Source organism: Falco biarmicus, chromosome 1, assembly GCF_023638135.1.
Source record: "Falco biarmicus isolate bFalBia1 chromosome 1, bFalBia1.pri, whole genome shotgun sequence".
Classification (NCBI taxonomy): domain Eukaryota; kingdom Metazoa; phylum Chordata; class Aves; order Falconiformes; family Falconidae; genus Falco; species Falco biarmicus.
Window position 1 is genome coordinate 101,981,369 of NC_079288.1, and position 12,568 is coordinate 101,993,936.

Below are 12,568 nucleotides of genomic sequence, written 5' to 3' on the forward strand. Positions count from 1 at the left end.
TATCTTCTTCAAATTACAACTGACTTTGGATAAATGATCCTTTAGCTGATACATGCTGAGCCTACCCCAGCTGAGTGGCAGCTATTACTTCACAGAAGTTTTTAAGGCTCCATGAAGAAAGCAGTTCATCTCACATAAAAACATACAGAAAATTCAACAGTGTCCAAGTGACAAAGGCATTACAACAGCTATCATCATAACAGATTTTGTTGGGGTTTTTTTTTGCTTTGTTTGGAATGGTTTTTTGGTGTTGTTTTTGGTGTTGTTTAGTGTTTCTTCTTTTTCTTTTTTTTAAGTGACAGATTTAATACAGACAAAGAGAACAGAAAATTATTACCTTCTGTGTTGTTTTTTGTCCAATTATTCCATAAGTCTGTGCTGAGGGATGAAACAGTAATAGCTGACTCTTCACTCAGTGCCCCCATTGCTGTGTAATGCAAACAGATGCTTACTGTAACAGAAAAACTCAGTATATCTATTCAACGTTCACTTCAAACAGAAAAGCATGTACCCACTTAATATAATTCTGATACGATGCAGCAATATAATAACAGTTCATTTAAAACATTCTTGCCCCAAACTTCCTTTTGCCACAGCATACTTATGATTATGGGGAAACAAACTATTGTTTGCAAATTTCCAAAATACATATCCATTCCATTCTCTGTTCTGTTCTCCGTTCTATTATCTTACGCAATTTACGACACAGACACCTGTAATACACTACAATGTCACACCTATTTACCGGTCTAATAGCTTCTTTTCAGAGAGTCTAAATTATACCCTATCAGTTAAAATCTCATGCAGGTTTAAAATTGCTAAAGTAATTCTGCTTCGCAATGTCTCTGCATGCTTCCCACCCCTACTGCTGATTTCAGAAAGAGTGAACTATTGTTCAACAAAGCCTTGTATCTTACGACATTGAAAAGCCTCCTCCAAACCTACCTTTCAGCAAAATATAGATTAGCATTCCAAATGCCATGGCAAGCAGCTGCTTTAACACCTTCTCAACTCTTCTTTCCAGGTGGCTCACTTGCTCTGCTTATCTGTGCTCCTGTGTTTTCTCTTGCACTTATATGCCACGAAGCGTCATCTGCTGCTCTCACCAATCAAAAAAAGGTGCATCTGGCAACAACCTCAGCCCCTGGGGCAACCACACATTTATTTAGGAAACTGTTATTATCTAGCAATGGGATCAGGTTTTCTTTTGAAACCCTGGTTTCCTATTACCTGTGGGCATAATTGTGCATGCAAAGACACAGTTTTAAAGAGAGACCTGGTATCTGCCAGAGCAGATCAACGAAATACAGCAAAACAGAGGTGAGCAGAACGAAAAATGACGTGTTGTGCAGAACGTGATCTTTCTTTCCCTTAGCAACACAGGTCTTGCATTGCTCCTAGGAGGATAGTCAGCATTCAGGACGCTACTCTGGAACTCAAGGCCAAGAGACCAGCTCCTGCTTTGTTTCTCTTCCTTCCTTGGCCCTCCCTGTACCTCAGCTCCTTGCCATCCAGAAGAGGAACTGCGAGAACAGCTAGTGCCAAGATTAGGAAGTGATCAGACAAAACGATAATGCATGATATTCACCATCAGTGACTGCCAGCAAGAAGCCTTTGATCACAGGCTCTGGTGAGCCCGAGGGGCATGCTAATCACTTTTCATTCAGCCTTCCCGAGTGCACAACGCTATGAAGCAAGGCAGGCCACCAGCCCCATGCAAGGCCTGGACTGCTGGCTGGTGCTATGCATGCTCGTGCAGTTAAAAGCTGGCAAAGCACGGGTGTCGAGAAAACACAGACTGAAAGAGCAAGTAAACTGTTGCTTCCTACATTAGGCGATCCCTTCACGACTCCTGCCACTATACCGCCATAAAAGCCCACCTCTACCTTTCCGAAGTGGCTACATAAGAACAATCATACTTTTTACATAAGGTGCTTGTAGGTCTTGAAGACGTATCCATCATACACATTTCCTATATTAAACCACTCTCCACAGCCCCAAACGCTGTCCAGCTTCCTCGGTCACAGGCAGCTTGGAACAAGTAGGACTGGTCTCACTGAAGGGTACTTACGTAGCCAAACATACTACGGCAGATCATCGGAGAGGCCCTGTTCAATAATCTACGCACACATCAACAACCTGACTCACTGAAGGAGAGCTACACACTTCACCCCAGCAACAACCTTCGTTTTCTCAACCGTGAGCTCCAAGCAACAGAAGCATTTCACAATTTTTGCATTTTAAAACCAAAAATCTTCTGATAAATGCTCTAACAACTCCAGTCAGCTCAAGCTCTCCCTAGACGCTGCACTCTCCTCAGTGATCCATAGGATTAAATCTAACCACTTCACATGTTAAGGGAAAAACACAAGCTAGTTATGCACATTATAATTATGCCTTCTCCTGCTCACGGACTGCATTCCAGGAGGCTTTTCCCTTCCTTCGCTATCCTGAATTGCTACATGCCTGCACGCTGATTGAGTGCAGCTTGCACACTCCCCAGGTCGACAGCAGTGTTTATGCCTACCTGGATAACCTCTGCTATCTGTCCCGAGCAGGGCTAAGTCATGAGCCTTGCTTTCAACACGCATCTACACAATGGGAGCTTAATCCAGCTTGAACCCGAGAGGTGGCTTTGTCGTTGGGCAATACAGCTGGGTGCGGTAGGCCTGTGAGAAGGCTTCAGTGGATAAGGCCATGCCTCTGTCCGCCACAGGGTGTTCATGCTTGGACCAAACTTGACCAGGTCTGGCACACCAGCAAGCTTTTTGAGTTGACTAATAGGCCCTTAACTCTGGATGCTCCTTCTAGATGTTCTCCCAGTGGAGAATTCTCTCACAGATGCATCTGGCAGCTCTGAAAACAGCGTGCATTGAGTGAAACCTCCGTCTCACTGCCTTTTGCGCAATGCTAAAACCCATCCACCAGAGCCGAGAGGAGAAAAAGCCTAAGATGCAAAATAAACTGTTTGTAGGACATGAAATAGGCAGACTCACTCAAGCGACATTGCCAAAATGCCATAAATTGTTATTCTGCGAAAAAAAAAAATAAATAAATATGGAGATATGATTACAGTTAAATTGAAAAACACATGAATCTAGAACATTAGTGTAAACAGATGAAAAAAGTTATGACTGAACATGCAAAAGGCCTCCAATCACTTCACACTTAACTTGCTGCTTAAAAAAAAAAAAAAAAAAAAAAAGGAAAAAATACAACCTCCAAAGCTGTGTTACATTTTTTCCACCAAGACTAACATAACAGTGTGCAAGTTTTATTCCATCTTAGTCAATGATGGGTTGATCAGTCTACGTATTATCTCCATAGGCACCTTCATCCTTCGAATATTTATACTTCTGCTTCAATTTAAACAGGTAAGCAAGTGTCTGCACTACGGGCACTCTATATTTAGCAATGACTCTGTCAACCTCTTTTGTGAACACTGCATTAAATAGAACTCTCAGGAAGTCCATTACAAGAACAATCAACACAGAAGCAATGCTCCATCTTGTTTCATTTATTACAGTAAGTGCATTTTTTTTTTGTTTAACGGCAGTAGTATTTAGCCACAATTTTTTTGTTTCCTTCTCCTTTCAATTCATCTATAGTCTACTGGCAAATACTTAAGGCTCTTGATGAAAACGAATCAAAGCTATTCTGACTGAGATAAAAACACAAAGATAAAAGTGCAAAGCAGCTCCCACTGACTTTAGCAGGAATTGGGGTAGGCTCTTCATGTCAATAGTGCACACACTCAGTTCAACTGGCATCTTAGTAGTAACTTCACTCCAACTTTTACATTGCATGAGAATATTCTAGATCCATCTTGGAACTAATATTTTTGTGAATAGAAACATACTGATTTTATTATTTTATCTCACGTAGTCCTCTTGAAGAAGCAAAACATGGTAGCCAAGGATTCACAGGACTGAGCCTTACATCATGGACTAAAAAAAGCCCCTTCACGCAGTTTCAGAAAATAGGAGAATAATTAAATGGCTTAAAATTCCAACACAAATATTATATCAGGGATAAACTTTAGCTTTTGTCTTTCTCTTTTCCCTCCCTCCCCCCCATTATTCATCATGTACTTAAATAGTAGTTTTAACTACCTTCTACCTAATTAAAGTCCGATCCAGCACAGTCACCTATTAAGGTGGGGTTTTTTTGTGGGATGAGGGTATTATGCACCAAAACATTTTGTCAAACAAATTCAGACATGGAAATAAAATAATTCTGGCCTCAGCTCTAGCTACTTATTTATGCACACCTCTTGTAAATGTTTAAGGTCAGAATTTCACCAGCATTCAAGCTGACTTGACTACTTTAAAACACACGTGGAACATTTGCATTCATGTCAACATTTCTGCCTGGCAGCTGAAACAAAGATTTCTGTCTTTCATTCCTTTCAGATTAATTATTTCTGCTGCTATCACTGTTTGGAGAAAAATATATATCTATATTTCCAGACTTCAAGCTACACTGAGTGCTTCATTATCTCAGAACCCAAACTGTATTTTTTTTAAAAAAATATGTAACATGTTGAAACTTAGTTTTTATACCGTTTGATCAAAGCTGAGGGTCCCAAGCGCTTAGATGACCTTGGTAATCGCACCCCATCCCCAGATACATAGGTGTATTTGTGATTCACGCTTCGTTCTTCGTTTTCATGCATACAATGACCACCAGCAAGGTATCTGCATAGGCTGTATTCTTCAATTCCTTTTTGCTCATATTAAGTCAGTTGGAGGTAACAATAAGTATTACATTTCATAAGCCATCAGGTTTAGCATACTTTACATGAAAAAATAAATACAATGTAGAAATAAATATCTTTGTAGTAAAAAATAAATGTTTTGTGTATCAATAAATAGAACAACTTGGATTCTTCTTCCAGGGTAGCATGTTTGCTCTAGTAAATGAGCTTTTTAGCAACTATGAGTGTGTTCTTCAGAAGCATTGCGACAGTCATAGGTCCTACCCCTCCTGGCACTGGAGTGATAAAGCCAGCCTTCTTCTTCACTTCTAAGAGAAAAAGAGAGAAAGGTATTGACTGAAAATGTCTTCAAACCCCCTTTTTCCCTTTGGTTGCCCACATATGCCTAAATGACAATAAGCATCAAGGACTGCAATTTGGCAAGTACTGGGGAATATGCGAAAAGTTGAGACAGAAGCATCATTACAGCCATGGTAGTGACAGAATACGGTTAGGACCAGGGCTGCAAGGTTGTTTTCTCCATCGGGATATTATTACCCAGGGGCTAGTTCTGGGGCATAGTTTCACAGCCTGTTCAAGCTGATTTACCTGCAGCAGGCTGCCCTTTCCTCATGGGAACAACATACTCACGTACCCTGTGGTCAAGAGAGATGAAAAGGTAATCCCACCGATTTATTTTTTTTTGGTAAGAGGCAGTTTTTGACTGTTGACCCAGCTGACAAGCTGGCCCAGGAACATCTGGGTGACATGAAGGCAGAACAACCCCAGGAGAGCAGCACAAACTTGCATCACCCCCAACTGCCACCTGTGATACCACACCTTCCGTATCCAGGAGAGCTAAAGAAGCTGGGGATCTCATTCTGTAGGTAAAGAGATGATCCCCCCCACCACATGCATTCCTGAGCAGTGGCATGCAGAGCAGGAGTCTGCTGTAACTACCAAATTGACAGCAGAGCACCAGCAGCAGTTAAGTCTTTCCTCCACTCTGGCTTACACGTTCTAACAAAGACATTCTACAATCACAAAAGGGAACTTAAAACTGAAGAGGAAGAAAGTACAGTTTCCTGGTTGATTTGTTTTTCTGCTTTGCAATACAGGTAAAGAACAAAAATGAGCGCTATCTTCAAGGAAAAATAGATTCTAGTGGCAAAACTCCCATTGCTACTTCAGTCATAAATGCTCAGCTCCTCCAGAGAAGACTTTTAAACAGTGTTACTAGGATGACCACATTGAACTAGGATCTAGAGACACAGATTTTCCCCAAATCTCAAACAGAAAAGGAACCTTTACAGCTGAATTAGCTCCAACTGCAAACCACATCAGACTAGCCAGAGTTAGTATACAGCTTGAATATTTAAGAGGTAAATACATATATTTTTTTAAGCATTTAAGTTAACACTTGTCAAGTTAACCGCTTTATACAAGAAATTAACATAACACAGCAATAAATTCCGACTTTATATTCTTATCTAGTGTGCAAAATGCAATCAACTGGAACTGCAGGTTACTTGCAAAGAAATTAAGTGCAACTGGCTAGGAACTCATCTCATGACAAACTGTAACGAGCAGCTGTTTGCTAATAATAGTTAGTCCAAATGTTGTGTTACTAAACTGATTACTACGGAGGTTTTTTTTCCTCAAGTGCCACCGTGAGAGGTTTTTTTGTTTGTTAGTTTGAGGGTTTTTTGCTTGCTTAGAAATAATTTCTTGGAAACTCACACCCCACTCTTAAAAGCATTGTTTTTGAAAAGGCACAGGAGAAAACCGAGCAAGCATAACTCTGACACAAGCACATGCATTTCCCTTGAAGTCACTACAGAGCAGAATCTGTACCTGGCTGTGGATGTAAAACTAGGCACCCTGATTTTGGAACAAACAAGATAACTTGCTTCTGCTTTAAGCATATTCACCTTGCATGTCTGTGGTGCATCACTGTTGAGAATAACAAGGTCTCAAAAAAAAAAACAAACCACAAGATAATTTGAAAAGCTGGATATTGGGAATTTTTTTCTGGTCAGAATATGTATCAGATCTCAAAGTAGGGGTAAACAAAATAGAAAAATCCCACTCTCTGAACTCCCCAAAGTAGACACCTAACAAGAGTATTAGCAGAAGTTAACGACAAGTACGTCCCTGAACTGAAGAACAGAAAATAAAGCCTCATTGAAGAAAGATTGCGATTACAACGGGAAAGGTTTTAATTACTCAGTGGACTGGTACCACCAGGTATATTGTTAAAATCTTTGGAAAGGAAAACAAATTGCAATGCCAGACGTTTATTTTTTTTAATGTAAACTGTAACAAGCAAATTAACATCTTGTATGACAGCTATTCTTAATATTCTCAAACACAAATAATTTGTCTTTTTAATAGTTATACTATTTGGAACTACCTACCATTTGAGATTGGCGTTTATAGTTAACACTGTTACTATGAATTCCCAGATTAACGTCATAATTATTGAAATGTACCCACATCTGAAGTAAACACAGTAATTAACACAGAAAATATTTTAGGCATCTTAAATGGAAATAAGTTTGTTTCCATGGCAATGTTACATACTTCTTTTGTGGTACTATTCAAACTACTCATATCTTACTTACAAAGAGGTACAATCCACAGCCAGACCATGCCTTACCCAAGGAAAGTCTTCTAATGAATATCATGTACAACATTCATTGCCTCTAGTGTTAGTAACCGTACCGAGCATTAAACACACAGTACACTGTTTTCACAAGTTGTTTGGGAATTTCTCTACCCATACTCTATCATTATGGAAATCCCTGTGGGTCAGTGTGGCAGAAGACCTATTTTGTATCAGTTAGCATAAAACCACCTGGAGAGCTTATTCACAAAAGCCGATCCAGATTTTTAAACGCACAACAGGTGCCTATATTGGGGAAACTACCATCTGATAAGTTTCCATCTGTAAGACTAAATACAGATATGGTGAATGCAATTTTCCCAGATGAATGCCAGCGACCAAAGGGGGAAAAACAACTTGGCCCTCAAAAATGTAAACAGAACTTCCTTTCCCTGTGAAGTGTAGTAGGCCAAAGCACAGTTCGAGGACAGCATGTCAGCATGACCGATCTCACGCTGGCAAGCAAGGTGCTGTGCTGTCGGTTGCTTCAGAAGGCACTGTTTCTGCTTCTCAGCACTAGTATAACTTTGTCCCTAGCTTCAACTCTGCTTTCTTGAGATGCATGCTGTTCTCCCAGGCATTTCTCCACCAATCTGGAAAATGCTGGTATGCAAATTAGGTGCCTATGGGGGAGGAGCTGCTATTTTGCAGCTTCTGTAGAACCTTAAAATCTTCCTTTGATTCTTCAGAAGAAATGAAATGTAGATTGTTTCCTTGAAAAACAGGATCCACTGCTTTGGAAACAGCCCTTCATTCCTAGGTTCCTTTAAAGCTAAGGACATCAGACACCTAATAGGGTTAATCACACAAACCAAGGGCAAGTCTCAACCTGAAGTCAGTTCTGGGTCTTGTGCATCTGCATTAAGTGATGCAGAGTAATTCCTGCCTAAGCACTGTTTCCACACAGCTTTATTAGACCGTGTAATGCTACTCTGGATCACTGCACCCCTGCAGCGCTGCGTAAGTGTGAAATCACGTGCTCAGCAATCACAGTAGATATCCCATGTTCTGCTCTACACGTTCTGGGACTCCTCTCACTATACACTGTGGGATACCAAACAGCAAGCATCTACCCCATTTCTCATAGCTCCTTCTTCTTGGTGTTATTCCTGTTTCTCTTGCTGCAGCTATTTTAAAAGCAGTATAAAGGAAAGCCAAGGAATTATGGCCCACTGCTACAATTCTAATGGTGAGTATTTCTTTCCTCCTCCAGCACCTCTAAAAGCCAAGCAACAGAGGAATCTTTGGCAGAAAAATCCAGCATAAAATTATGCCCAACAGCATCTTTGCATTCGGCTAATAAGCACAGACAAGTGGATGGGATATCACTGCAGCCTTGTGATAATATGCAGTGGCAGCAGAGATCCAAGATACCAAAGATAACACACTTAGGCCCCTGCAGGACATACTCTTCTGCAGAGGAACACCTAGACATGGCCATCCAGCAGCTTGCTGCCACCAGTTAGCAATCAGTCAGCCTGGCCTTCTGGCACTCACAGCGAAATGCTAATTCTTACTTATTTCTTGCACTAGCGGAGCATAACAATTGCAATGCTTCCTCTGATTTTTGCAGGACAGCAATACAGTGACAAGATCACACAGGCTGGACTTTTATTAATTGCAAATTGAATGCCAGGTCTTGAAAATCAACTGAGAAATTAACTAACAAAAGCTATAGCAAAAGCAGCTGGAACATCCACCTTGTATTTTCAAGACCACTATCTGGAAAAGCTGCACAACAGATAATTTGGAAAGGATTCAATAGTCTGAAGAGAACCCTACAGCCTGGAAGGTAACACAACAAACACAAAGCAGCAACAACAAGCATCAGAAGTGACTGCTGTCACAAAGCCTGGGCTTCCTGCAAACCGTAGCTGGGATACAACTGCAGGACTGCCATTTCCATTAAGAAATCTGATTCGAAGATCATGGTGGTAAATCTCTCAAGCTACATGAGCAAACTTCAAGAAACCTGTAAGCTTGTCCAATTACCTTGTAGTCATTAGTCTCGTAACTGATGAGAACAGTATACATTTCCCTGGTTTTCATTCAACTGATTCTTTCTTTTTGGTACACTTGGTCTACCCAGAAGTGGTATGTGAATCTGGTCCATTCTCCACCCTACCAGTATTCGGCATAGCATTTTCCTGGTTTCCCTGCATTCACTATGGGTGATTATCCCTCATTTAAAGGAAATTCGTAATATAAGCCTACCACCCCTCACCATATCGATCATTCACTGAGGCACTCTCTTCTGCTATTTGGTACTGGGAACTGCTCCCTGCTTCTGGTGGCACCCATTCCCCAGAATCTCTTTACGTTGCCTAGGCTGTGCAATACAGACCAGTCAGGTGAACAATTCTGATTTATAAACCTCCACTGATACTGCAAATATATCACCTACAAAGATCTTACGTAAAGGATTTCTTCTCTATATAAGCATCCAATAAAGACTCAAATACCAGCGTTAACTGCGTGCTTGTCAAAAATACGGGAGGAATCATAAAGAAATATAGGCAACATTTCAAGCAAATCCCACTTGAGATCCGTACAATTTGGTTTCACGTGCATTTCCAGTTCCAGCTTTTCAACTGGCATATTACTACCCTGCTCTACCAGTCACTCCTGGAAGTGGTGCTCCACCCAAAAAAGCCGTTCCAGTTAAATGCTCTGCGTAAGATGTTGCTTTATTTCATGTTCCTGGTCCTTGTAGCCCTCCTCGCCCCTTAGCGTTATCGCTGTGGCAACAAAAGCCCTACAGAACACTGCCAAGTACACCCACATATGCATTACCCTGTTCACAGAAACATGTCTTCCTTTCTGTGACTGAAACCTGCTGCCCTAAAGTAACTAAAATGACTCTGGCAATAATCTACAGATGCCAGCACTTCTCCCTGTCTCTTCACCTTCCCTCTCATGGCTCCCAAAAGCTACAAAACGCTCCCTCCCCAGACCACAGGTTTTGGCAAATTCTTGACATAAATAGGGGTAATCTGAACGTGCTGTGCTGGTTATACATGCAGAGATGCACAGCCTGTTTAAAATAACCTAGCAATATCAGGCTAGGTACCTCAGCACTCTGCAGCTGACCTCCATGTGCACCGTGTTTTCCTGTCTTGTTCTTTTAAGATACCTTGGAACTGCACAGTAACCATTCTGGGCAAAAAAATTTGATTTGTTGATGTGGACACAGTTTGCAGTGTCGAAATAAAGAGGACATACGGAGATAGGGGAAAAATCACAAATACTGTTTAAAGACATAACACAGTCAGGGGTTTTTGCCCAAAATAAACAGCTAAACCTGACAAGTACAGAGGTACCCGATACCACTGCTGCCAAGCCAACCATTATAGCAGCTGTAGCAGTGATACACACAAGCCTGACACTGTTAAATTTTTCTAAGTAAACTAAATCTTATCGTTCCTCCTCATCTACTGGACTTTAAAGGAAGGACAGCCAAAATGTGTTCCTTGGCTTGCAAGTGTGCACACATGGACACCAGCATACGCCAGCAGTCAGTCCTCAGCCCACTCTGGGAAGTACTGTCAAGGGCAAGGTCTGTGGCTGCGGGTGACTACATGCAACTCTGCCACCTACAGCAGAAGCAGACATGACTCAAACAAATGCAGATTTTAGAACAGATTTCAAATGTGCAAAACTCATTTTTTGAGCAGTTATCAAATTCTCTCAGTCTGTGGTATTTTTTCCTCCAGGCATTTGCATTTAATAATTAACAACATAAAAAATATTGAAATGGCATGCTTTTGTTGTTAAAAAGATAAAAATAAACTTTTGTGTCCAACCTACCCCCTAGAGATTATAGGATGGCATCCAAGCATTGCTAGCATATGATAGCTGAATCAAAACAGTTTCTAGTCGTCCAATAAACTTCATTTTCACTACAGGAGATTTTCAATCAGATGACCTGATGAAGTAAGCCATCTCCATCTATTTCTTACAAATCGAATTTCACCTCTAATGGCCCAGTTAAATCTCTGCTCTCCTCATGGCCACATTTTTCTACTTAAAGTGGATGATGAGGCAAAAGATATTGGTGGGGTACACGATGTTAAACAGGTGCTGTATGTCATGCCAGCCATTTATGTACCTGGCCTTAACCTGCAAAAATAATTTTCACTTGGGCTTAAATATAACTTCAGTCAAGCGATTAAATGGAAGAATAGGATAAAAGGACTTGCTACATGAAAACTCTAGCTTGTTCCATTTCCTAACCGCCAAATCAAATACTTGGCAAGGGTGATTTACTTTTTAGTATTTAGAACTGTATACACTAGGATGGGTTTTTTTGTTGTTGTCAAGTGATTTAGTGAAACTTTCACCGATACCAATGAACCAACAACAATTTCCCTTTGGCAATGCACACTGAAATACTACTTGCAATGGTAGTGGCATAATCCAAGTTGAAGTTCCTCCCTCTTTTTTGGATCTTCCCTCCCCCCAGGTAAAATCCTGAGAACAACCCACAGCAGACATGACGAGACATATACAGTGCATTGCTGAAACTCTGAATCACAGCCTTGCCATTGAATCTACACCTGTATTACATTCAGAAGATCTTGGATTTAAAGAAAAACAAACAAAATGGATACAACTTCATGTTTCTCAAATTTTTCCTCCACACCTGCTAAAATAAACAAAAAATCCTGAAAAAGCTTTGTACTTCAGTTCTGACAACAGAAAATAAACCCTTTTCCTTGTGATAGTACAAGCAGGATAAAAAAAAAAAGTCAAGTTGTATTTGAAAGTATTTTTCTACTGGAGACCTATGGTACACATACAGTTACACATCTCCACATGCATGCCAAGACAATCGCTTTGTTACACTCGTGCGGGTAATTTCATTGGCTTTAACACACAGGTATCATGTACAATGGGTAAAAGAAGCAGGAACTAAAGGAGTGATGTAATTACAAATACATATAGCTGGCTAGAAACATTTTGAATATAATTAAGCTTTGAGACATTATGCCAGCCAAGATGTTAATAACTGTGAAAAAAAAAACTGTGGGTGATTTTCATACTTATCAAAATAAGGAACTGTTGAGAACCATTAATAATGTGGGTAAATGCTGCCTAAGCTTCCCACACTCAACTCTGCCAGTAAGCTTTAATTTTCAACTGCAACAATCCTGCTATTCCAGTCTGGAGCTCCTCCAGAGCAGAGATATTTAATCAAGTTACATTGT

At 40.6% G+C, this 12,568-nt stretch overlaps 2 protein-coding genes across 10 annotated transcripts in view; both read right to left on the reverse strand.

Annotated features, from left to right (window-relative positions):
- EPGN (epithelial mitogen) overlaps positions 1-4,679 on the reverse strand; it is a 41,336-nt gene extending 36,657 nt beyond the window's left edge. For 6 of the 7 annotated variants that reach the window (XR_008824273.1, XR_008824270.1, XR_008824271.1 and 3 more), the window contains exons 1-3: positions 4,563-4,679; positions 946-3,032; positions 338-451 (exon numbers count right to left, since the gene is read on the reverse strand). Coding sequence is in view for 3 of the 7 variants with exons in the window: in XM_056353985.1 (XP_056209960.1) it covers positions 338-451; positions 946-982 (151 nt within the window). In the remaining 4 variants the exon portion in view is untranslated. The remainder of the gene's footprint in view (positions 1-337; positions 452-945; positions 3,033-4,562) is intronic. The other variant, XM_056353995.1, reaches the window with a different exon arrangement.
- Positions 3,503-12,568, reverse strand: part of MTHFD2L (methylenetetrahydrofolate dehydrogenase (NADP+ dependent) 2 like) — a 39,729-nt gene continuing 30,663 nt past the window's right edge. For 2 of the 3 annotated variants that reach the window (XM_056353937.1, XM_056353946.1), the window contains exon 7: positions 4,695-5,025. In XM_056353937.1, coding sequence (XP_056209912.1) covers positions 4,913-5,025 — 113 coding nt within the window. In that variant the 3' untranslated portion in view covers positions 4,695-4,912. Of the gene's footprint in view, positions 5,026-12,568 lie in introns of all 3 variants that reach the window. The other variant, XM_056353928.1, reaches the window with a different exon arrangement.